The sequence below is a fragment of the Mesitornis unicolor genome, unplaced genomic scaffold (assembly GCF_000695765.1).
Source record: "Mesitornis unicolor isolate BGI_N332 unplaced genomic scaffold, ASM69576v1 scaffold3829, whole genome shotgun sequence".
Taxonomy (NCBI): Eukaryota; Metazoa; Chordata; class Aves; order Mesitornithiformes; family Mesitornithidae; genus Mesitornis; species Mesitornis unicolor.
In genome coordinates this window covers 58,565-85,914 of record NW_010206505.1, presented here as the reverse complement: position 1 = coordinate 85,914, position 27,350 = coordinate 58,565, and the positions used below count along the sequence as shown (strand labels likewise).

At 39.6% G+C, this 27,350-nt stretch overlaps 1 protein-coding gene across 1 annotated transcript in view; it reads right to left on the bottom strand.

The window, feature by feature from the left end:
* The window catches only part of HECW2 (HECT, C2 and WW domain containing E3 ubiquitin protein ligase 2), a 106,973-nt gene that overhangs the window by 58,102 nt on the left and 21,521 nt on the right, over nucleotides 1-27,350 (bottom strand). Inside the window, exons 2-4 of the mRNA XM_010191773.1 lie at nucleotides 16,892-16,999; nucleotides 5,740-5,834; nucleotides 1,750-1,825 (exon numbers count right to left, since the gene is read on the bottom strand). Coding sequence (XP_010190075.1) covers nucleotides 1,750-1,825; nucleotides 5,740-5,834; nucleotides 16,892-16,999 — 279 coding nt within the window. The remainder of the gene's footprint in view (nucleotides 1-1,749; nucleotides 1,826-5,739; nucleotides 5,835-16,891; nucleotides 17,000-27,350) is intronic.

The following is a 27,350-nucleotide window of genomic DNA, read 5'->3' as shown; positions in this document are numbered from 1 at the left end:
CGTTAATTGGATCCAGTGTACAGAAGAGTTAAAGCAGGAAGTCAAGTGTTTTCCCAAGAGAATATAGGGAGGAAAGGTATCAACATCCTCATTTACTTTTTAGCCCCCAGTAATTTGTAAAACAAAATGCATGAACCTGTAACTCACCTACAAATGTTTTTCTCAGTATGCAAGGTATTTCCACTTAAAAAAAGCCAAACCAACCAAAAACCACAAAAAGCCCCCCATCACACAGTACTTGTTCTGTTCCTGGGTAAGGGAAGGGAATAGGTTAAAAAACTGTATGGAAGGTAATGTAGTGAACTTTCCCCAAAGTTGGAACTTTGATAAACGTAACTTTAAATACTCTTTATCAAGGCTGTTCTGGACTATGATGCACACTTTTTCCCAATGCAGAAGAAGATAACCTGTCTCACAAAAAAGGAGGCAAAGTTTTCTTTTTTCTTCCTAGGAAACCTCAGTACTGCAGCACTTCCAACTTGAAACAAATAGTAATATCCTCAAGTGCATAGTCTCATGCCTAAGGACTTTAATGATAGTGCAAGCTTCCACAAGAACAAAAAGAAAAAGGTATTTTTTCTATAATATTAGATTTTAAACTACACTGTAAAATATTTCTCTGCTTCAGTTTGCTGAAGCACAAGATTTTCGTGTCTTTCTCCATTAAGTACTCCAATATGCTGCATGCAGTCTTCATGACTCTAATGCAGCTGACACATACATATTTAGATGAGCAGTTTATACATGCAGGCAAAATTCACTGCACTAAAACAAAATGTCACACCTGTGGATTCAGTAAAAAAATAAAATAATAACAAAAAAAATCCTACCCAGTATTCAAAATTAAGCCACACAGTAGAAATAGCATGAAATACAGGGTAATTGTCTTTAAAAGCAACAACTTAGCAAATAAACAACCAAAAAATGTTCCAGGGAATACACTGTAGATCTATCGGTCAATATACCTTTCAAAATTAATTTAGGGGACTCCTCAGGCTGAGTCACAACCTTCTATGAAACACAATAGGTTTTTCAGAATTCAAGAAACGAATTATTTTTATAGTACTGTATGTGAGTTTATACAACCTATCAGCTCTATCCCACATAACTGCTGAAAGACCATTTCAAAAAGCATGCTTTCTTCCTGCTCTACCCCTACAATCTCTAAATGTTTTCACTGTCAGCTCTTCAAGATTCAGAAGCAAGTTCTTTCTGTCTTCACTCAAGCTGAATATGCTTTAGTCTCACACAAGACTTCCTGTGGAATAAAGTGCTAATCAAAACAAGTGAAGCTGGTAGACTGTACCCCTACAGCTATTTTGCTGTAGTGACAGCTTAGCTCTGTTACAAGCAAAGATTTTTTTCTCCTTTCTAAAGCACCATTTGCAGCCATTGCAATTTTATTACTTCAACGTGATGGAACCAGCTTGCATTTTATTTAGAGCCTGTTTTCCACTCTTCAATCGGAGGGGAACTGTCCCTTGCGCAAACTGGAAATTTCTCCAACTTTTTCATCCTGGCATCCATCGAATCCATTTCTTCCACTCCTGGAGATTTATGATTCTGGCTCGTTTTCAACAAACAGAAGTTCTAAAGAAATGACATCTTTCAAGCCACTAGAGTGTGCTCCTACAGAGGCTTATGAAGTGTTCCAACTTTGATATTATTTAGAACAGCCAGTTTGGCTGTTGGGTTTTGTTTTCTTTTTTTTAAATAATTTGTAAAACACACAGTAATGTTGTTTTTTACCTGATAGAGTAAAGCTGACTAACTTCCTAGAGTGCTGGGCTCCAGAAGCACCTTCATCCGTGCCTTCTACTCCCATCTGAAGAGGAGAAAAAAAGAAGAAATATACCAGAGACGTTTTCATCTGCTTTGTATAAGCTTGAGGATGATAATGCAATTGTAAGGTAGTATGCAGGGCAAGAATCTGACCAACTACTGCCTATGACCACAGATAGGCAAAGCATTTGTTTCTAGGAAAATATCTATTATTTATGCCACGCAGCGCAAAGACACCAGTACTTGCAGTCTTCCAAACAGAATATGTATAAGCTAATACACGTGCCGACACTATTAATGGGAGAAAAGGCGACTGTATTTTCTTACAGGTTTCCCTTTTGTAAAATAAACTCAACAGTACAGGCTGGTAATACATACCAAAGCACTGAGCTGGCCAGTTACAGCATGAGTAACTTTTGTCACTTTCCACAAATAGATATTTTACTGTGCAACAAATAAAGAAGAGAGATCAAAGAGAGACTAACAAAAGCCTTCAGATCTATGAACAAAAGCGCCTTTTAAATAGAAAAGTGCATCAGATATCTAAGTATCAATGTGGCCTAAAGCTTATGCTTCACAGATTTTGAGGTTTGGTTTCTACTGAAATCTCTCTTTAGGTAAAGCACTATTTCAAAATAGAAAGTTTCACATGTATTAATGTCATATTAATGTCTAGCTCTTTCAACTAGCAGAAGAATTTGTCTTTCAAGACAGAGAAGCGCATCCAGCTGAAAAATCTATAATGAAAACATCAATGGAGGTATCTTTAAAGTGAAATGGTTCTCCAGGTAGGCACTGCACTCACTCCCAGGCAGAAGAGGTGACATAGCCTGATGAAAAAGCTTCAGCCAAACACGGCGCTGGGGATTAATACTAGTGATAGAATAGGAAGTCACCTGATCTATTGAACAACAAAAAAAATAAGTTGAACAAAAACTCACACACCTGTGTGTACAGATGAAGTATGTAAAACAGTTTTGAGCGGCTGAATAACTGTTTGAAGCTACTGGATTGATAAACGATTCTGGAGTCATGGTAGCTGAAAATGTAATCATTCATTTCTTTATTCCTTTAAGCTATTTAATATCATTAGCTTACAAATACTTCCCACGATGATCAGCAAGCACACTGGAATTTCATCAGAATAAGCAAACACATGGATTTTCTTGTGTTGCAAAACTCTAATAATTCGCACGTAACAAGCAGTCAAAGTAATGAAGAAACTGAAGACATTGACGCCTGATGCCCTCATGGGTTTCAGCACTCTTGTGAAGGAACATACTGTGACAGCAAGTGCCACCGCTCACCAATCAGCCCATTCCCTTCCCTCACTACTGGCTTCATGATGCACCCCCAAACTCAGGATAAGATGTGTCTCACCAGAGTGCTCAAAACTACCCCTTTCCCACCTAGCTTGAGATCATAACGCCAGTGACTTTATGGATGTGTAAGTGGAGACAGCAGGTAGTCTGCACCAAAAGCAATGGGTTAATTCCAGCCAGATCAGTGACCCCTCATCTACAGACAGGTTCCCTGGAAGCAGCAAGAGATGCACTGCTCCAGGAAGGTGACACTGCCCAGGCAAGGCCAGAGGAATCTTATGTATTTCAGTGTATTCTTTTGGGCTTACTCTAACATGCATTGTTTTGTTGTTAAAAACATTATTCAACAACACAAAGGCCTTCCTCATTCGATACCTAATTTCTGCTACATCACTGAGTCTGTTTGAATAATATTGTTTACATTGCTAATCTCATTACTTCATTTTATAGAAAATAGTTTTTTCCCACAACTCGGCTATAAGAAAATGAATTGTAACAGTGTTCCCTAGCACTTTCATGGTTTTGCTATATAATCTTTTCCTGTTCTATTATGACCTGAACAGCAATTTCAATTTTTCTGTGCCTAGTACAAAATTTCATTGCAGCATACATGCTTAGATTTTTGCACTACAAAGGCTATCTCATCTGGTATAACGCAGTATTTCCCAGTGATAGATCAGCCCTTAAACCTCTACTGGTTCAAATGAACACAACAGAATGTTAGTTCCTTATCCAAATACAAGATGGACTGAAATGCCTGTTGTGATATGTCATCAGCATGAGGAAAACCAAACCCATGTAATGCAAAAACAGAGAATGATCCAAGTAAGCAGGTAACTCATTGCAGCTTAAAAAAAAAAAGAGAGAGTGGGCACACCGTGACTCTCTGGCCACTTCCATGAACAGCATTTCTGTTGCAACAGACACAACCAGTGCCAAAAGGACAAAGTATTCTCTACTTTACAGCACTTAAGCTCAACACTGAAACCATGAAAACAGTGTGAGGTATTAACATGTAAGAATAGGCATACTTACATACAACTAATCCAATACTGTATTTTCAGGAAGTCTCATCTGAGCTATCATGACATTCTCATCAGGGAAACTAACAGCTCACTGTTACTAGAAGTACGTTCCGTCAGCACACACAAAAAAAAAAGCTTATATAAAATCACACTTTCTAGCAGGAGTGTCAATTCTGTAGAATACCCGGGACCCTGTGCTACCTTTCAAAGGAAAGAAATCAAATGGAGACACACAGTTAACCCCACAAGATTGACCAGGTCTTCAGGTAGCTTCCAAGTAAATAAATGCATACTCAAAGACAGAAGTTCAGGTGTCCTTTTGTGCAATGAATCTCAAGAATACTGTTGGGTAGTAAGACAAGGTCATGAAAATACACAAATTCAAATGGTTTCTCCATCCAATATAATAATTCTGCTTCTCAGTAACAATATAGTACAGCACATAGCCCATTTTAAGGGTCACTTTGAAATATTTTTTTTTATTTTGTTCGAAGTCAGGATACCCTACAGTCTAGTTTATAAATTGATATTAAAGACAGTGGCTGTCAAGCTCATTAACTGCAACACATATTCTTCTGTAAAATATCAAGACTTCATATGCCTGCTGCAACATGATCTTATTCATAGTAGATCTGACAAAGGACTGACAATTAAATGATTCTATCACCTAGGCCTGTAATTCTAAGAAAGAAGAAAAAACATTTGGTATAATGAGATATAAAGTCTAGTATAGCACATACAATTATCACAGAGACATGCATTTGTATACAATACAATGCTGAAGGAGTGCAGGATCAGAATAAAAGTTATTCAGTCTGAGTAACTTGTGCTCTAGTGTATCTGCAACATTGCAGCTGTCAAGACAACATCCTGACAGATGTGATCTCAAATATTTATCAGATAATATCAATGAATCAAGTTCCCTAGACACTCGTATGAGCTGAAGAGCTAGCCAATTAGATAAATCACTTTCATCAAAAGCAGCTGGATACAAGTTTGGAAGGCTTTTTGTCCAATATGTATTTAAACAACTGAAAAAAACCCTTCAGTATTTCAAAAGAACAAGTCTCATAACGAAAACATAGTAAGGCAGTAGTAATTCTCAATAGACAGAAAATTATCTAAATTTCAACGGTATACAAACACTCAGAAAAATCAGTAATTCTTGCAAGAGCAAAGTTTTATTGAGTCTACTTTTTATACTAATAATTGCTATCTCAGCAACAATTTCACGTCTAATATTAACAAATAATAAAAAGAAATTGAGACTTTTAATAAGGATTCAGTTTGAGTTCAATAACCAGTGTGAAAAATTTCTACTACAGCATTATATTGCAGTAAATTGCAAGCCACAAAATTGAAAGTAAGCCAAATCAAGTTCTTAGCATAGAAGATCTCAGTTAAGCTCAGCAATCTGAATGTAATTTTACCATGAAAAATGCAAAACCAAGAAAAGCATTTCCCAGTTTTAATGATTTTTGTTAGACAACATAGGTTTTTGCAAAAATTGCCGTTGATGGTAAAACTAGGAGATTTATATCAATAGGTTTGCCTGACAGTTAATATTATCAATCTTATAAATGAACAATGAACAAATAGGCTAAACTTACCATCACAGCAGGGTTTTTCACAGTGATACATGGAGTAGTAGCTCGGAGGGCTCCACTAACACCATGGTAGTATTTAAAACAGATCTTTATTTCAGCTGGAAAACAAAATGAAAATCACATTAAACCCTTCATGACTGACCCTAGGCAAGAGAGAGAGAATGAAAGGAACACGAGCATACAGGGAGTCATAGTTCACTTCTCTTCACATAGTCCAAGTCTGGGCAGTTCCCTGATACGTCTTCGTTGCAAAAGAATACAATACCTGTAACTGAAATACATTTTCTCTCAACCATTAGAAAATTGGAAACCTGTCTCAAAGAAAGTCTGAAGGAGCAGAGATGCAAGCATGGCTGACCATGGTGGAAAGCTATTAACCATCATTCAACGATCTGTCCTCAAAAATACTTAAGCAGGAAATTAAGAATAGAGCATTTGGTTATCTAACCTTTGTGTGTTGGGACCTTCTGTTGCTCAACAATTTAAAAAAAGTAACTTACCTAATACTGCAGCTTGTATTTCTGCTACTATTTCAATATAATCAGCTATGAAGAAAGGTTACCGAGACATTTGCTACTAGGATGATTCTTGTAAGACTCTGGAAGAAGCTGCATGACACATACCTGAAGGAAGCTTCAAGCACTTTATCCTGGAACACAGGAAAGGTGAACGTTGGACCATGTTTCTGGTCCCACTGAATAAAGTTTTGTTTGCTAAACTGCATTTACTGCAAACAAAAGAGTATTATGTTTAACCTAAGCCTGACCTCCACTGTTGTTCCTTTGCATTCTCCCAGCCCAGCAGAACAGCTATAATTACAGCAGCCCTTGATCCTGTGGGATTTTCCGTATCTGGAACAATCTCTGTTTTCCTTCTCCATTGGGGTAACTCTTCTGTGTGAGGCTGATGAGGGTTTACTTCTGGGTACAGAAATGGCCACAGGCAGGCAGAAATTATAGCAGCCAGTTCAGACAAACCAGAGGATGTGCATGAAAGTTTTGGCAGTTCAGTTCCTCTGACTTGGTTTAACAATATGCCAATAGTTCTAGAATACAGAACTGCAATGTTCTGTATAAGTTTTTGAGACATACAGCATGACTTCTTGAGGGCTGAGGTATTTCATTACTGTGTGATAGAATACTCACATATCCCTGCTCGGAAGGATCAGAAATCCATCCTGCAAGCCTGCTCAACCAAAAGAAATTATTTATTTCCTTTTAAAATTGCTGCAGTTATAGGTCAACATTTATTTACTATCTTCCTCCCAGAACAAAGAGGGGGCACCTCAGAACTACCCTTCAAAGGAAAGTGTCTACCTGACAGTGCCTCCAGCGACTTCAAAGGTGGAGGAGCTGCTGGTCCCACTTCCTCCTCCTCACAGCTGAGTTCACACTCACAGTCAAAACAGACTCTATTTACCACAGGCTTTACAGCAAAATTCAAAATGTAAACAGGATTTCTAATCACCTACAAAGGTATATCAAACCTAAAAATCACGAGTCAGGACCTGCAGGTTCTTCGTAAACTGAGCAGTTCTGTTGACCTACCAATAATACTTATATCCAAATGGATACACAATTTCTAGCTCACATAAAATTGGACTTTAAGCACTTGCAAAAGTTGGCAGGATTTATACCAAGTGCTGGACTCTGCACATTGTACAATACATATATAAAGTAACCAAGACTCACATCTTGAGCACCTCTTAATCACACTGTGAATGTAAGATGACTACGACGGCACAGTAAGACAATGAACTGTTTCACCATGACTTTCCAGCTACATCGCTCAGCTTTATTGTGACCCAAGCGTTATTTTTCAGAGAGTTTCTAGAGTTGCTCTTTATTCAGTCTGTTGTCACTGACTACCTTCTCTCAATTCATCACTTCTAAAAAGAACCTTGCAGTGGAAAGGTTATCAGTTGCTGCTTCTATCCACAGACAGACAATAATATGACAGTGGATACAAGTTTGTTGTATATTCTCACTACACTGACATAGACGTTCTCTGACAGGCTGAAATACTATGCTCTGAGCTTTGGATCCTCAGATTTCTTTTCTTCAAAAAAAAAAAAAAGCAGAGCACTTAAAAACACAATGTGGAGGCTTTTTCTCCCACTTCCCAAAAGAAGCAGCACTGATTTAGTTTGGGCTTTATATAGCACTGAACACAGGAACAGCAAGCTTGCTGTCAGCATTGTGCAGACAGGATTAACACAAGGAAAGCTGTGCTTGAAATCCAGCATGAAATTGTAAAATAGGTTACCCATCACAAGCATGCAGTCATTGCCAAAGTGAATATAAGTTTGCAAGACTGGATCTTGTACATAGCAAGAACAATCCCTTCAACAGGACCAGAAACAACTAAGTATTTTTTTTCATAGCTAATAATGCTAGAAACTGCATTTAATACTTAAGAGTAGAAGAAATCTCAGAGGAATTCTGTCAGTTCAAACCAGTTGAGGATCTAGCTTTTAGACATTTTTGTACTGTGTTAGTCAAAAGATGTTGATCAGATTTTTTTTTTCCTGATTACTGACGGATTCCTGAGCTCCAGGTCTATTGAAAATAGGTACCTCTGGCTGTTACTGATAGAACACACCTCAGCCTACTGCCTGTAGAAAAATTTGCACTTCTCTTTTCTTTCTTATTTCTTCTTTCCTCAACAAGCTAATTAGTTTGCTTTGTATGTGATCACTAATGAAAAAGTCAGTTGTAGTAAATCCAGCCATAGAAAGGCACCTGTACCTGACCACAGGACTATTTGCTGTCTCACTGAAGAAAAATATGACATTTCAGAACAAAAAGTATTTTCATTTATAGGGGGGGAAATATGACTGTACCTAGCTGTCTTCTGTGGACAAAAAAGGAACTGGGGTATCTATCATTCTTTAAAAGTAATCACACAGTCATATAGAAAGTTATATATATGTTAAATAATCTGAATACTTCATATAACCATAATCCCCTTCTTTAAAAGGCAATAGGTGTTATCATTTTACAACCATAGTTTTATAGCTCAGGCATATTATATAAAAATGTTGGAATTAACTAAGGTTTCTGGGACTCAAACATTGACATTTGAATATCAAAAGAACTCCTGCATGAAATTATAGCATTTTACTTCTCTCTATGGACCATACACTCTTGCCTCTTCAATAATAAAAGAGAGCAGCTTACACCAAATAATAGCTTGCTTTTAAAACATCACTAATTCCCCAAACTCCCCCACTTTAAGTACCTTTTTACTGCCTTTAATACTTCAACTTTGCGCATCAAAAACTTGCTCTAGGATAGAAAGATACTCAGGATACTTAAACTTGAAATACATAAACACATAAACAGAATTCTAGAAGAATGCATTCTTTCTGGGAGACTGATAATCCAGGAAAACAAAAGTGTTCGCTGTAAGCATAGGTTGCTCCAGATATACTCTAGCCCAATACCCCACGCTCCATTGAGAAGAGGTGAGCAGACACCTCCAAGTCACATCCTAGTTGGGCTATAACAGTCTGCGGAGGTGAACAGTGCTCCCAGTTAACTGTATGGACACTGCATAGCAGCCGATAACTCCAGCACACAGCAGCTAAGTGCCAGAAGTTACTGGGCTGAACACATGGCTCTCTGCAGATATAAACATATGCCCTTCAACATGCAGTGAGGAAAAAGCTGACGTCACATAAACTCATCTGAAAAATATGAGACGATGTTCCGCAAAACTTACTTAGGAAAATTTTGTCACTAGAACAAATTAAGTCATTCCCACTCAGGCTTACAAAGCTATGAAGGAAAAAGGCACTGGGTTAAACCCTATTTTTTCCCAGCTGAACCCAAGCACCTCACAGAATCACAGAACATTAGGAGTTGGAAGGGACCTTGCAAGATCATCCAGTCCAACCCCTACAGACAACTACAGGAATTTAGAACTCCTCTGCACATCCTGCTGGTTGAATTTCTTTCTCTTAGCATGACAGTTCAGTGAACACAACCTTTTTGTTTGGACATGTAGCATTCTATTCTGTGCATCACTTTAACCGTGTACCTTTTCAATTACATCCTACTGGTAGCAGTACAGTATAGCAAACAGCAGCTGAACACAAGTGCCAAAGCTGGCTGCCTCTGGGTGCTTGACATCTCCCTGAGCAGGTATATATATCATAGAATTTATTCTACAGACGGAACAATTTAAAAAACAAAACTAGAAAGTGACTTAAATAGACTTACAGAAAAATTTTCAGGTAAATGAAGATCAATAACAAAAAATGTTTATGTCCCAGTGGTCTCTCTTCATCTAACCTGCTTCAAAGGAAACTGCTTGGACAAATGGTCATTCAGATACCAGAACCTACCTATCCCTGCCAGCTCCACTCACTTCGCTGTCACTCTGAGACATTCTTATTTACTGTCACAAGCATTGCTTATTATATTCCAGTTTTGCAAAGCACTTAATCATACTCTAACCTTTAAAACAAAACACGGGGTATTATGTGCTTAAGGAAGTCAACAAGGCTTGCCACAAATGTAAAAAATACAAGACCTGATCCTGTTTCATTTATTTGTTATACTCAAAAATAGCTGTTAAGAGACAACAGATATAAATAGCAGAAGAATAACGTAAGTATTTCTCACTCAGCGAATGTGTTTATAAATAGGATAGGGACAATAACCATCAGTCCCCAGACCAACCACTGAAAGGGCGCTGGTTGCAGGGCGCTACACAGACAACTGTTCCAGGCTCAGAACAACTCCCCGTGAGAAAACCATGACCTTTATAGAATTTAATTTAAATGGTCAAAAACTATGAAGACCGGATACAAGTCATGAATTATACTGCTAGTATATTCATTAGCATTGACCATTTTCCATCAAAACTACTAAAAATACTAAACTGTGCTAACATCTCTAGTAACAGTAACTCTTCGCTACAGCACCCCTTAATAAGTAAAAGCACATCTCTTTTTTTTGCCTTCACTACATATTAGCTTTTTTAACAAAAAAGGGAGCTGGGAGTCTGCTCTGCTAGCTACACAGCATGGAAGTTTCAGTCTTAATTCACTATTTTTACAAATATTGTAATTTCATGGAAATATGGACTGAATACAGAGAACTCAATTCAAAACCTCACTTGTAACAGGATACTGGATAATGCAAACACACATATTACCACGGTTTCTGAATATATCTCATAGTCTACTTGAGCCACAAACACAAGACTTTAAGTAAAAAACAGACAGCATTGATGCAGTCACTGCATCTGAGTATCACAGTGTGGCACCAGAAGTAGTTTAACCACAAACATCTCAAGGGTGATTTGGAAATGATTGATGTGACAAGACTGGCAGTCTCCAGATGAATCCCAACAGCTGCTACTACGGATTACTGTCCAAGACAAAGCTCCAGCACCAGTAAAGAAAATCGATGCAAACCAATGTATTTCTATTCTGTTATAGTAATGACTGTGACATCAAATGCTATAAATAACAACAAAAACATTACACTACAGGTAAAGTAGGTGAAGGAGTTTCTTGCCGACACTGTAATTAATACTCATGGGACCAAGGCTGTAACTTATAAATATAAGTGCAATCCAGTTTCAAAGACAGCTTTTGGCCTATGCCTCACTAATAAAACATGCAGAACCATGGCAGGGACTCAAGTGCAAGCACACAACTATCCACACTGCTGAACGGTTAACATGCATCTCTGACACAGGGGAAAGCTTGGAGCATGGGCACAAGTCACACTGTACCCCAGCAGCAGCAAATAGCCCCTGGCCTGTTTCATCTACTAGAACATGTACAGCTTTTAACTTCTGGGGACTTCACACAGGGAAGTACATAAACAGCAGTTACCTGTTGTATGGCAGTGACTGTATTGTACTGAATCTCCCGCCCACCGCACCTCCGACACAACCTCTCCATCCCCATATTGCAGAAAACTGACTTAGAAGCCGCAGTTTATAAATAAGCAGCAGCTTTTCTCAACTAGTCTCCATAAAACTCAAGCTTCCTTGCACATGTTTTTTCTATCACCAGCCTTTCCATGGATCGTTTCGCTCCATCTTTCTGCTAGCTCTGTTCTCCTTAAGGAATTACCATCGTTTCTGTTCCACTACGATGCCCCAAAGGGACCCCCTGCCATCCCAAACTCACAGATTGCTACATCCAGAGAAATACTCCACCATCTAAATATCACTCCTGAGGCAACTGCAGCCTGCCTTGCACCAAAGACTAGAAGTCTTGATATGAGATGCGAACAGTCTGACATTGTGCTAAAAACCAGATGGCCACACCAAACGCAAAAGCATTAAGCTGTGTTGCACCTTCACACTCTTGCCACTTGTTCAGAATAATACTCCTTGAACTTGTTCTTTCCTTTTACAGAAGGATGAAAGCTGTTGCTAAAGCCGTGGCTACGTTCAGCAATCCTTCTGCAGTTTACACAGCAAACAATGCGAGGGAGCCATCGGTGAGTCATTGTTTTCCTTCCTCCGCGTTTTAGCAAGCCTCAGAGCAAGATGCTTTAAATCCACCTCTACTGCGTGAGTAAGGAAACACCATCTTGGGCACACTGATGCTCAAATTCACCTTCTTGATTCTCTGAAATGAGAGAGTTCCCTTTCATGCTTACATGGCACTTTTGCTCTTTCCTCAGAGAAAAGAAAGAGGAGCATCTGTCTCCGTACTGGTTGGCTCTGCAGTTCAGATTCATTCACTTTGTCTCAAGGTGACAGCTTAAGGAGAGCAGCTGTTTGTGATGATGGGCTGGGCTTCGTACTTTGCAAATACTTTCTTTCTCCTTTGCATACTCTTTACCCCCTCCCTTTCCTCAGCAACCTCCCTCAAAGGCTACTGGTACTTCTGGAATACATTAAATTATTTCTTATTATTTCACTGTTGATTCCTTTGATTCTCCCTTCTCAGGGTAGAGTCTACAAAATTTTGTGTGTTGATTTTTGTCTAAACCAAGTGAGAGTTTTCTTTGATCATCCTTGTTTTGCTAATTTTGGATGCTTTGGGGGGAACTAATGGATGAGACTCTCCCTGCCGTTCTTTCTGCAGGTTGCTTGATCTGAATAGAGCAGATGGCAAACTATGCTTTTACATGTTACTTGCTTGGGAAATAGGAGATGCTGGATCCATAGGGAGGGATTGTAAGAGAATGACTGGAAAACTGAGTTACAAGACTGTAGATAGAGAGTAATTCAGAATTCAGAAAAATCCTTATCCAAGGCCTACCTAGAAACATAACCAAAAATTCCACAGACCTCACTGAAACTATTAACCAGTTTACAATTATGCTCATGGAAAAACAGCTTCCCAAATAAAGGCGTAAAATGCTTGTCTTAAAACATACAAATCTGAGGATTACAGAATGAATCTGAGGCCCAATCCAGCTGACTCCCACTGATAACATTAATGCAATTAAAATGGAAATATTCCTTCTGCATGAGTTTCGTTTGCGTACGGCTTGTTAGTGATGCTATCATCTTCTGCACTTCGCCCTACAGAGATGTTACATTACGGGTGAAAAGATACATAATGTCCCTAAGCTCTGACACTACTAGAGAAAAAAACATAAGCAAAGTCTTTGGGATAACGTGCATGCTGACTGATCTCAACTCATCATTCAACATTAGTAACTTCCATTCTCTTCTTGCCAAAAAGACAGACAACTTCAGGGCAGTTTTGACTGTAAATACTGAAGGATTATTGTAATTTTTAGCATAACTGTGTTAATAAGCATCTTCAGTCCTCACTGCCAGAGCTGGTCCAAGGCTTCTCAGGCTTGCAGCAAACACCTCCCTCCTTTCCTTGTGTATACGCAGAGCAGGGAGCCTGCCAGTCACAAATAGGCATCACGTATACAGGCAGCTGCAATTAATCCCTGACAGTGCTCCAAATATGAAACAGCTCCAAGCCTGAAAACCCTGCAGAGGCAGAATCATAGAATGGTTTAGAGTTGGAAGGGACCTTAAAGATAATTGAGTCCAACCCCTTTGTCACGGGCAGGGGCACCTCCCACTAGATCAGGTTGCCCAAAGCCCTGTCCAACCTGGAAGCCGAGCTATCACTCAGTTCTACAGCTAGCTTACCGCCAGCCTGCTGGAGCTTCTACATGTCAGAGCACAAGCTAGAGGACTGGGTCGACAGCAATGTCATCAAGTTCAACAGGGAGACTTGCAACTCTCTGCACCAGGTGCGGAATGGCCCCACACATAACTACAGCCTTTGAACAGACTGGGTAAGCTGCACCCTGCTGGAAAGGAACTGGGGTCAGGATGGACACCAGGTTGAGTATGAGCAGCATATGCTGTCATTGCAAATATGACAAACCACCTCACAGGCTACATGAGAAGGTGTGTGGCCAGCAGATAGATGGAAGTTACTGTCTCCCTCTGCTTTGTACAGGTGGGGACACACCTGGAATATTGTGCCTAGTTTTGGGTCCCTAGGTTCAAGAGCACGGAGAAAATGGAGAGGGGACAACAGAAGACTACAACGGTGGTTGGAATGGAGAAAATGTGACCTATGAGAACAGGCTGAAGGAGCTAGTCTTGTTTAGTCTGGTGAGGGGAAGGTTAAGGCAAGACAAATATTATAAACTCAATTCTTTCCTGTCTATCAGAAGGTGCAATGGTCCCAGATATAAGCTTTGGCCATTCAGACTGGATGGTAGAGAAATCATTTTAGCTGGAGCAATACTGCAGCGGTGGAAAAGGTTACCTACAGCATCTGTGAAATCTCTGTCCTTGAAGGTTTTCAGGAATGTGCTTTACAAACCACAGCTAACCAGTTTGAGTGTTGGTCCCACTTAGAGCACGAGGTTGGATGCAACCAGCACTTCTATGCTGTGATTACTCTCCAGCTGAGTTTAGATTAATCCATTTACATGATTTGTCCACACTGATCCCCCAGACATTGTTGCCTCTTATTGGAGCTACTGCTTCAAAAATACACAGACATTGCTGCTGAATCTGGGATTGCTCTCCAATCGCTCTTTTCATTCCTAGAGAAGCACTGTTGAGTTGCTAATGGTCTGCTGCATGTCATTACTGGAAGGAGTAAATACAACACATCCCTAATACCATGACCTGTATCTCACATATTCTGCCTCTTAGCAAAGATACTTCTAAACACAAGGAATCTGTAAGTGTGGAGCTCTTTCCAAAATCTGGAAAATAATGGCAGATTAAAGCATCAGAGATGCTTTAACTGATCTGAGGAAGGAAAAAAGGAAAAAAAACCCAAAATAAGCAAAAAAGCTGTCAAAGAAACAGAGCAGCTGCCTGTAGCTGCATCAGTGTTGCTTTGCCACTAATAAGATAAAATAAAAAGCCTTGGCTGAGCAAACATGGTCACTTATCTGTGGAGCCTTCCAGCTGGAAAAGCAGAACCAGAAATTCAGTTAAGAGTTTCAGTGCAATTTTTGACCTCTCACTAGAAACATAAGTGTCACTGGTGACATATTTCTCTGCCGCACTACGCACTATAGCAACACATGCTCATAAACATCCTTTTTACAGTTCTCAGCTGCGACACGATTGCTTATCTCTTTTTCATTGTATGGCAGTAGAACTGTTCATTAGTAAAGCTAACAGTGACCAAAGAATGTGTATCTTGCACTCTTTATATCAGTAGGTGCAAAGTACAAGGTCAGTTGCAGCTGACTGCAGTGAAAACTGCTAGTTTTTGAAGCATTAGTTACTCATATGAACCTAAAATGTTGTTCTAAAGCCTCATCTCCACACATTACGATGCAGCACATAACCAGCTAAAGATACAGCCAAATATCCTTGAAGTCAAACTGTCCATATTAGCAACAATATTGATATAGGATATGCAAAAGAAAGATGAGGCAATGAACCCTAACATACATTTTAATCTTCTTTAATATACCACTGTCTTTGGCACCAGGAAAATTAATTATCTTGATCTTTATTATTTTCTTGATCTTCATTTTCAGTTCAACCATCTTCTTGTGTAATGAACTCCTGAACTTGAATTTCATTTTATCCATCAAAGCTTCTTTTTGTTAAAAAAAAAAAGTGCTGCATAATGCATAGGGTAACTTGGCAAGACTCAATGATGAATTCTAGAAACAGAAGTTTTAATGACCATTTATTGCATAGGGGACACAACACCTCTTGAAATACATGTATTGCTGTTATATCAGTTAACTAGAAGACAACTTTCTGCCAAGATCTACAGTTAGCAACACTGCAGTGCACAGTGAAGTAATAGAGTGGGAGTATTTTTTATTTTTATTTTTTTTATTTATGACGGAAGATTCATTGCTGTGAGGCTAAACAGGTGGTAGAGAAGCTCACAGCTCTTTTGGGACTGATTGCCACTTTGATGCTTGGCATATCAGAGTTTCCAGCAAGCTCAGACACAGCATCCTAGGATTAGAACATCAATTGCTTTAGGGGATCATATACTTCACATGGTAAGATAGCTTCTTTTCATTGAGAAGCAGAAAACAAAGAAAAAAAAATAATAAAAAAACCCCCACGCATCAGAGTGGCTTAGCTTCCTATAAATCCTGGTTGCCCAAGGGAGTGGCATGGTCCTATGATTTGAAGCTTGGCTACCAATATTCCTTACAGAGCTCAACTGAAGATGTTCTCTTCCAGTCACACAGGAACTCAAGATTTCAAAACTCCTAGTGGATTTCCCAGCGCAATGAAACTTCAGCTGAGAAATACAGATGCAACTGGACAGGAGGCTAGCACTTCTTAGAGACAAATTTAACCTTCTTACTAAAAAACATTAGCAAGTGCTACTAGCTTATTACCTTTTCCTTCATGTGCATTTACCATTAATGTTTATCCAACTGAAATTTCAAACTTCTTGGGAAAGGACTTCATCTTTCAATGGTAATATACTACATGACATCACACAAGGCAATTTATTTCTCCTTTAAACTGAGGCTCACTGTCCAAGAACATCCCTAGAATACAAATGTACATCTAAGCTCAACTCCATTTTTCATAATGTCCAGCAAACGCACTGGAAAATGTTGCCCCTTAGAGCAATCAGATCAATTCCTTTGGTTTACAAGAGGGCCTGACAAAACAGATATCAAGTGTCATCCTGTTGACTTGCCTTGACACAAAGGCATGCTTGCCTTACACTGGATAAAGAGGTACTTACATTCCATAAAATAGGGGCCAGGTTCAATTCGCCATACAATTTGTCCTTTTTGTGTGCCAGTCACTCCCCGATTCTTGGAATCCCAGAAATTGGCTGGAGAGTTCTCATCTGAAAGAGGAAAGAAAAAAAACTTTGTCAAGTAGTATTTATAATAGTTTTTGTCTTGTTTTTTTCCCTGTTGAGTTGAAGAGGCTGACAGACAAAAAATTACTTGTATTTAAAAAAACAAACTAGTAAAAGATAGATGCCTTCTCTTTACAATTGACAGATCAATTTATGCAGAGTGAGCAGACATACATACAGCCAAAGTAAATATACGGTTTCCTGCAAGAGGTGACCTGCCAAGGCAAAATACTAAATTCCAAAACTTCCCTAACTCAGTACAGAGGCTATCGGGACCACACAGCTGACTGCAACTTCACTGAAGCATTATCACACCATTCTATACAGTGGCCCTGCTCTGTGATGTGAAAATCCAGCATTCATAACCTAGCTAGAAAGAATGGAATTATAAATACAGGTATCAGGACTTACTTCAGTTCTTAATATATTACTGTATTTTAGAAATTAGAGACAATATTTTTATATATACACCAAAAAATCTGTCACTTGCAGCATTATCCCCTATCAGTGAACTCAAGCTAGAGGCCCACAGGGCAGAACTATCACTTAACAAGCCAGAGACACAAACAAGCAATTCAGCAAAACACGTTCAAAAGGAGAACTGAGAAGCAAACAGCAAGCATCTATAGATCAGCTTAGCAATCAGTATCAGTGTTTTCCCCTCACAAACCAAGCTTTTTGTCCTAACCGTGACAAAAGTAAAAAGTCTTGGCGTTTGTTTATTTTCCAGACTGTATTCAGGCACCCAGAATGCTGTATGAATGAAAGAAAACCAGAGTGAGCAGCTGTTTGAAAGGGCAGAAAGGTTAGTTATGACAACTCAGAGGAAGCTGATATGAATCCAACTCAACTTCTTCCATACATGAAGTTCTTTGGAAGTATGCATCATAACATTTTACAAATGAGTTTAGGCAGCTGTTTCTTAATTAGACAGTTGTACCAGTAACCTCAGATACAGCATCTTAATTCTTTACAGTGGTACCTGACATCTCTTAGTCTTAACTTTTTTAAAAAATATCCTGTTTTATTAGATACATTTGAATGCATTCTGCAATATTAAAAAGACTTCACTAAGAACTTAGTGTACTGTGGTTGTGCATGAAGCTCCTAGCCATTCAACCATGTTTTCTTCGTACTTCAGTAGGAACTCCCATGTAAATAAGGTTACAAAATTGTCACCTATGTTTTAGAAATCCATATGCTATTTGTGAAAGAATAATAAACAATGCAGCTTTTTTACTTTTACCTTAGAAATGCAAACTTACACTAAAGCTTCTCTTTCTCTTTTTCATTCTGACTGCCCATCTCAGTGTACACATGATAACTCTACCAAATCATGGTTAGTACAGTCTTGTACATTCACATCCCACCAAACTGATGTGCAAAGCATTACCAGACTTATGTCATCGTTTAAAAGTACGTTGTACACCCTGCCCAAACCCTGGAGGAACTCTGGAGAGTCAAGGGGTGGCCATGGCAAGCTACTGATATTTTTATGCCTCCAGGCATGGGTAACTCTGATAATTTTACAGAAGCTGTGGTCTGAACACCTCAACATCACAAGAAGTCCAGAATATTTTCATCATTATCTCAACAACGAGAAGGGATGGGAGGGTTCTCCTAATGCCTGTGATCCTCAAGCACGTAATACCCTCAGGCTTACCTTCTTGTGTGGAATCAACATGACAGTACATAAACTGCACACACCATAAAGAAAGGCATACAGGCAGTAAAACCTTAAAATACGCATAGTTATTCTTCATTACAGAGAAAAACTTTCAGAGTAAACAAAGCTGTATCTCATGTATTTTTTTCTTTCATAGCTATATAAAGAGGAACTCTGAGAGTACACCCTGTAAATCATGTCATCAGCCTCAATAAAACCCCAAAACCTCTACGTGGTTTGTAATGACACTATAACCAAAACTGTTGACTTATTTATATTTTAATGTGCCTTCCTAACCCAAGATCCCAGTATTATCTTCCACAGAGAGAACTATAGGAAATCATGAGACACAGCTTAACTTCCAAAAAATCCACACTAGTGCCTGCTTTGGTCCATCATCAAAACTTGGTTATCCAAACCACTGCATCCAAAAGCAAGCAGCTTCTTTAAAAATTCCACAGTTATCTGAAGCACCGATAGTTTTACAATTACTCAGTGTCCTCACTACATCTAGGTAAATAAAGATGTATTGTATGCCCAAAAAAACCACCTTCCCTAACATGCTGTAATTCTTCTGAATTTCTGTATTTTATCAATCAGAGAAGAGTCTGTTCATAATTCTAAGCAGAAGGGCAGACAGATATTTCCTATATTACAACCACAAACATGAATATTTTTATTCTTATCTTGTTCAACAAATCAAGGAGCCCTGAAGCAATAAAATATGCCTTTAACAGTGAGATTTCCAACATCAAGGTACAAGCAATTGCTCTTTAAAATCAGTAACTAAGTAAAGTCAAAGGTAATTTTTACAGGGACATCAGTGAGCTTCAGAAACAGTCCTACCTGAACTGAGTCTCGAATTCTAAGCTTGTAGTTAACAAGAAAGCAGAACATTTTTTTACACCTTTTTTAATAAAATGCAACATTTAAGAAAGTGCTTGGATTTTCAGCCCTTTCATGAAGGAATAGTCTCCTTTGCAGCAATGAAGACTAAATCCTGGACACCCTGCCCACAGGCACACTGCCATTACAACAGAAGGTGGTGGAGACAAAGGAATGAAAAATGCTGACAGATCACTGCCTGTCAGCAATCGACTTAAATTATGGAATTTATTTTGTACAGTTTTGATTTTTCTTCTGAAACAGCTGATTTTTTTCTACTTTAATATTTTTATTCACATAGGGGAAAATTAACATTACTAATGCCTATGGAAAAAATAACTTCAAGCCTCAGTTCATAGACTTTAAAATAAGAAACTGAACAGCAAAAAAAACCACCCAAAAACCCAAGTAGCATGAAAACATTAAAGCACACAATATTGTCAAATGTTACTTATCAACACTGCAATAAAAAAGTTAAACAGTGATAGTCTTGGTAATATTCAGGTGTGAAAGGAAAAAAAAAAAGGTTTGAAAGCACAAAAAGCACTGTCAGAATTACCACTACCTCACCCTTCCCGAAAACATATATATGTACGTACATGTGTGTGTGTGTGTGTATATATATATATACACACACACACACGCATACTCTCTCTATATATATTCCATATGGAACTTCAATTTTAAGAAGTTCCAGTCCCCTTTTAGCAGATAATTGTTGCTGTTTGTGAAACTGGCGGCTGTTCCAGAATCTGGGCCAAAGAGTAGATATAAATATCCCTTCCCAGAACATAAAATATGCAACAAAATACTGTCTTGCTGCATTGGTATCTTGTCCAGTGAGTCTACACTTCTGAAAGAAATATAACAATGCAACATACACAGTATCTTTCTATCTTCCATAATTCTTAGACATAAAATATTGCAGAAAGTAACATATTTGTCAGAGCTGCAATCCCTGCACAAATCAACACATGTGAGAAGTTCTACAATGAAGAGTTGGTAGTAATAAATATACCACTGTGTGGAACTTCCCACTGACTAGTGCTCCTTGAAATCACTGCAAAGAAAATGTGTTCTGAGTAATAATGTTTTCTTTATTTAACTGCTACGCAATCAGCCAGATCTGGTATTAAGAACTGAACTGAATTCTTTCCACTTTCAGGCTTCACCATCATTACAACACCCTTTAAGGAAACTTTGGTACCAACGCCGTCTGTAATATCCACAGCTTGTGCTCTCCATGTCAGCACTGTAGTTCTCCACCTGTGTCCACAGCTCTGCCCTGATGTGACAGGGAATGGGATGCAGCTCCCTCTGGCATGTGTCGATTCAGTATGGCTACCTGATGTGAAAATACAGAACAGCTGGATACATGGCTGAAACGCACAATGAAACCGCGCAATGAAAGAAGGAGGTACTGTTTCTACAGAGCTAGTTTTCACCGTAAGAAGCGCCAGTACATCCATGCCTTTTCTACTGGGAGCCCAGAACTGGACACAGCACTCAGATGTGTCTCACCAGTGCTGAGCAGAGGGAAGGACCATCTCCCTCAACCTGGCTGGCTAAGGGTCCTCCTAATGCAACCCAAGACACCAGTGGGTGGCCAGGACACACTGCTGGCTCTTGTTCGTCTTCTTGTCCACCAGGACCTCTAGGTCTTTTCCTGCAAAGTTGACTTCCAGATGGTCAGCTCCCAGCCTGTCCTGGTGTCAGGGGTTATTCCTCCCCAGGAGCAGGACTTGGTTATTTCCCTTTGAACTTTATGACATTCCTGTTTGCCCATTTCTCCACCCTGTCTGCATGGCAGCACAACCATCTGGTTTATCGACTGCTACTCCCAGTTTTGCACGAGGATGTACAGGAGACAGTGCTCAAAGCCCGGCTAAGACAGGATCTGACATCAGGGATCAGGAGACTTCTGTGGAGTTCACATTTCACAGAATCACAGAATGTTAGGGATTGGAAGGGACCTCAAAAGATCATCTAGTCCAATCCCCCTGCCGGAGCAGGAACACCTAGATGAGGTTGCACAGGAAGGCGTCCAGGCGGGTTTTGAATGTCTGCAGAGAAGGAGACTCCACAACCTCTCTGGGCAGCCTGGTCCAGTGCTCTGTCACCCTCAGTGAGAAGAAGTTTCTTCTCAAATTTAGGTGGAACCTCCTGTGTTCCAGCTTGTGCCCATTACCTCTTGTCCTATCATTGTTTGTCACCGAGAAGAGCCTGGCTCCATCCTCGTGACACTCACCCTTTAAATATTCATAAACATTAATGAGGTCTCCCCTCAGTCTCCTCTTCTGCAAACTAAAGAGACCCAGCTCCCTCAGCCGCTCCTCATAAGGGAGATGCTCCACTCCCTTGATCATCTTTGTAGCCCTGCGCTGGACTCTCTCCAGCAGTTCCCTGTCCTTCTTGAACTGAGGGGCCCAGAACTGGACACAATATTCCAGATGCGGTCTCACCAGGACAGAGTAGAGGGGGAGGAGAACCTCTCTCGACCTACTAACCACCCCCCTCCTGATACACCCCAGGATGCCATTGGCCTTCTTGGCCACAAGGGCACAGTGCTGGCTCATGGTCATCCTGCATCCTTGTTCTTTTTGTCTTACCGCTTCCACTATTTCTGTCCCAGGAAAAAGGATAAAATATCTTAGGGGAGACCTTATTGCTCTCTACAACTACCTGAAAGGTAGCCTCATCTTCCAAGCAACTAGTGATAGGATGAGAGGAAATGGCCTCAAGTTGTGCCAGGGGAGGTTGAGATTGGATATTTGGAAAAATTTCTTTACTGAAACAGTGGTCAAGCATTTTAATAGGCTGCCCAGGGAAGTGTTGGAGTCACCATCCCTGGAGGTGTTAAAAAAATGTGTAGATGTGGCACTTCAGGACATGGTTTTCAGGACATGGTTTAGCAGCCATGGTGGTGTTGGGTTGACAGTTGGACTTGATCATCTCAGAGGTCTTTTCCAACCTTAATGATCCTATGATTCTACCTGAAATCCACTGCCTTGCAGAGTCATCTTGTATAGCTTAAATCAACAAACAAACAAACAAACAAGATACATTATTTTATAACGCGGTTAAACAAGAACTGCTACCAATTAATATCTGAAACAAGCCTTACAGTCCCAGTGCACAGACTGGTCACATGCAAACCAATGCTTATCTTCTGGTCCCAGTTTCTGTGGTCAATAGTGTTAGCTTATATGATAAAACGCTTGTCTTTATGAATACAAAGGATTTTTATTCTTCAAATACCAAAACTTTAGAGAAGTCACAAACTCACAGATTGCTTACTCCATAGGAAAAAATTTTTAAGTTTCCTATAGCAATCTAAGAGCTTCAAACTTTTGCATACTGCTGTCTTTTCTATAACACATTTATAAAAATGCTTATACAGAGAGCTCAAAGAGAAGGTGATGCTTAACGGATTCCCAATGTCATTGAATGGTTTTAATTATACACAATTTTACAATTGTCATCTCTCACTACCATATGTGGGTATTCTAATTCACAGCTCTTGAAAAAATCCATGCAGCTTAGCTCTGAAAAGATCAATCATGTTGGTAACACCATTGTACCCCTCCATAATTCTGTTACCCTCATTTGGGATTTACATCCCAATCTCCATTTTTTCATCCCTTTCTGGAAGATGTTTTATGCAAAATCTTTTGAACTGCTTGTATTGTTTATTCTTAATTTAAAATTTTAAATTAAGTTCAGGTTGTCAAAATGCTGACTTCCTTAGCATTTTAGGTTAATTTTAATAAATTCTTGGGCACTGACGATGATAAGTGCAATGCATCCAGTTATTAAGAGGGGTGTTTGCACCCAGTCTGGGGAAACCTATAAAGCATTGATCTAAATGGTATTACTCATCATGTGTTCTCTTACATTACATATCAGAGTAGCTGGAAGGCTGGTAGATAGCAAGGCTATCTAAGTTAGGCATAGTTTTGTCTCAAGCTGAGATTCATCAGTCTGCCATCAGTTTCTCTCATAAGCATACTATTGAGAAGGATCATCCTCTATCTATTTTACTCAGTCATTTCACTCAGTCATTACAAGTAACAGGTTTGTAGTTAACCTACATCAGAGGGTATTTCTGAACTTAATTTTGAGCCAACCTTAAAGAGATCTCTAGGATGGCATTTCCAACATAAAACAGAAATCCGATTTACATGTATTTTACTGCATGACTTCCAAAACCTCGGTCCCAGTGCCAGTAAATGCACTCTGCTTTTTGGTGTGAGCACAGACTTCCAAGCAGTAAAACAGACTGTAACCAAAATGTAAGATTACTTACTTACTTACTAAGATTACTCTTACTTACTAAGAGTACTTACTGTGGATTCTGAGCAACTGACTAGGAACGTCTTTAATATTTAATTTTGTGCAATATTTTCACTTTGGTAACCCCTAATAATTTTAATTCTAGAAATAAGAAAAAAGAATCCATGGGTAATTATCAAAGAAGTAGCACAATGTTTACTGAACTAATGAACTAAATTAATTTCTTCCTTATATCCAAAATATGCTTAAAAGCAACTGAAAACTGCATCAGGACACATTTAAAGGAGAAGACAAATTTTATCACTTGAGGCTTCACGCTTTTCCTTTTCTGAAAAGCCAGTAAGTAAATTAAAAATTTCAAGGCAGAGCTTCCATTGCAAGCAATTATTATAATAAATCATATTATGTCAACCCATTTAAAATCCAATACATATCAGTTACTACAACACAAATATTAACTCACTACACACAGCTTATGTTCTCTAATTTTCAGAATTCTCCATCTCAGTCTGTGAACAATTCACAGGCTTTCTGGTCATATAAAAAAATTTCTGATGGAAGACAGCACTAGTGTATGCAGTACATTGCTGAAATTAAAGATCAACACTGAGTTGCACCTTCTAGCCTTACCTGGCCATTGCAAAGGATGCCCATGGATCCTAAACTGCATTCCTCCATCTGAGCCCAATTACCAAACCGAAGAACAAAAGAATGAATGTTTCATGGGACAGATCCTGAAAATAGCATCCCTGTTCCCAATCACAAATGGTATTTTCTACAAAAGTTGCCTTCTGGACCCAGCCTGCGCAGCTCAAGTTTGGAGGCTTTAGCTCTGTATTAGCATTGTTGCATAATCTCAGCTCCACAAGGCGCGTCTGTCCTCTCCCTTCCTCTTGTCATTTGAAGGAAAGGGTTTTAGAAGGATGTTCTCAAACTCCCCAGCAGTTTCTAACAGTTACACACAATCATCTGCCTTCATCTGCCTCTTCTCCTTTAATCAAGGGTTTATCCAGGTTCCAACAGCCTGTGTTAAAACATATAAAGTATTACGTCCTTCAAGCTCAGCTATTTGCAGCCACTCCCCTCCAAAGGGTACAGGATGCCGAAGCCCCATCCTCCCTCCACTTCCTTCCTCGTCTTGTCCATGGGAGGATTCTGAGGCATGGCCATGGCCCAGAGCCGGCTGATGTAAACAGGAGGATCCTTAAATCCTAGAAATGACGGCAAGGCAGCCACAGCAACGAGCACAGCGGGATCTCACTGGAAGTGCTGGCTTTTGTTTACTCAGTATTTCGCTCTCCCACATGACTTCTCTAAAATAACTGGATTTGTGGTGAAGATGAGACTGCTCTGTGACATTTGGCTGGAATGAAGCTGTCTTTAACCTAGGATAACTCTACACTGGGCTGTCCTGAGCAGGAGGATAAGCAGGTGGCAGAGAGCTGCTACTACTACCCCTCCTCTTTCAGGTTGGTAAATACCACCTCAGCGCAGGGGCTCAGACAAGGCTCTGTTTCACCAGATGCTCTGACTGCTCACGAGTCTCCTGATTGATGCTGGCAGCCAATCTACAGCTCCTTCAACTTACAGCAAGGACCCAAACTCTGCCAAAGCAGCCCCAGTACTGCAAGAACAAAAAAGGGTACTTAAAGGTATCTTTACATTCGGCTCCGTAGTCTGCAGATCAAGTTCTTTGCAGCACACATTTCATGAAGTTGTGCACTTGTGGAACAGTAGGTTCAAGCTCTCAAAGCAGTTCTTGGTTTTACTAGTAATAATCAGATATTAAAAAAAAAATCCAACAGGGATCAAAACTCTTACAGGAATATTTATTTCTACTCAGCTTGAAGACTTTCCAAAAAATGCTTCCAGTCAAAGAAATTAAGAGGGACTTTTTGCTAACCAAGAATTGAAAGCTGCTGCATTACTTAATGTTCACATGAACATCTCTAGGAATTGAATTTTCAAAGGACAGGAGGGGAAAGCACACCAGAACTGGACTACTGCAAGAGAAATTTCAAGCCCTGCTGTGTACTAAATCACAGAATCACAGAATCTTAGGAGTTGGAAGGGACCTTGAAAGATCATCCAGTCCAACCCCCCTGAATGTCTGCAAATTGTTCTCCCTTGAATGCAACAACAGAGCAACCTCCCAAGAGAAGAGCAAAATTCCTCGACAGTCTTAAAAGCTGCCTAAGCAGCTACTAGAGCCTACTACATGCTATCACAGATCTCTCTACTCTTCATAACACTTGGAAAACTTAGACGGTAACAGAAATACAAATCTTCAGTTGAGAAAAGCAGGGACAGAAAAGTAAGAGGCAGAGAAAGGGACAACAGATGCCCTCACAGCCTCACACAGGGGAGAAGTGTCTGTCTGGGCTCTACATGAAGATGATGGTGCACTGCCAGAGGCTGTAGGGTGGCGCTCTGAACTCCAACCTAGACCCAAATATCAGCCTCATGCTGACACAGCCCTGCTATATTAGCAATGAAGGATCACCATCATCTGTATTCAGACATTTAATATCATGATGCAGGGTCAAAAAAGCGGGTAGGTGTTTGTTCCTCACTGCACAGCAGCGATTTGTTCCCTTGCACAACCAAAACTAAGGTTCACATAGCTCCACTTACTGTTCTGCGTTCCTGTGTGTGACCGCTGTGACCCCCTACATACCACATATATTATGTTGCTGTCATTTACTGTACGCTATTATTTTAGATAGCAAAGAGAAATTATTCATTTTTCTACCTGTGACTGACAGGATGGTCAAGAATAAGCTGTATTTCTCTAACACTGGACTCCAACTTCAGCTGCAGAAGCGGAGCAAAGCTAGAAGCCATACCAAATGCCCCATCGAAACACTAAACAATCAAACCTTTTTGCTACTGAAGCTTAAAATAGAGTAGCAAGATCCTTGCTCTCATTTTCATACACAGCCTTTATTCTGACACTGGCCATAAGATGGACTAAGTCCTTCTTATTCAAGAATTATACTACTACTTTTTTCCTTCTATACGTACACTAACACTTTAATGTGGGGATCAATGCATCTCCATGTCACTCACTCAATGTGATATTTCGAGGCACAGCAGCAGCTCAAAGGATTATTTCACTAGAATGCAGGACATAAAGATATTTTAAAAGAATACAAGCACTTTTTCAGATATATGACACAGTACAATGGCAGGAGTAAAGTGGAATTCCACTTCTCTGTATCCAAAGTAAAGACATAATTTAAATTCAAAGCATTCAAAGACAAAAAGAAATCCTTTCACCCATCTCACTGGCAAAAATTCTAAAGCATAACAATAAGAAGGAAATTACCTCAAGCTTAACCTCTTTCCTGAAAATCTTATTAATCCTTCTCCATAAAATGATGTGTATTTCATTCCCACCTACACCTCAGGTTTCACACACATGCCAGCCCCACGGCACAAGCCCTCTGTGCAGTGTGGGTCACCGACCAGCTGAGAGTCTCACCTGGAAGC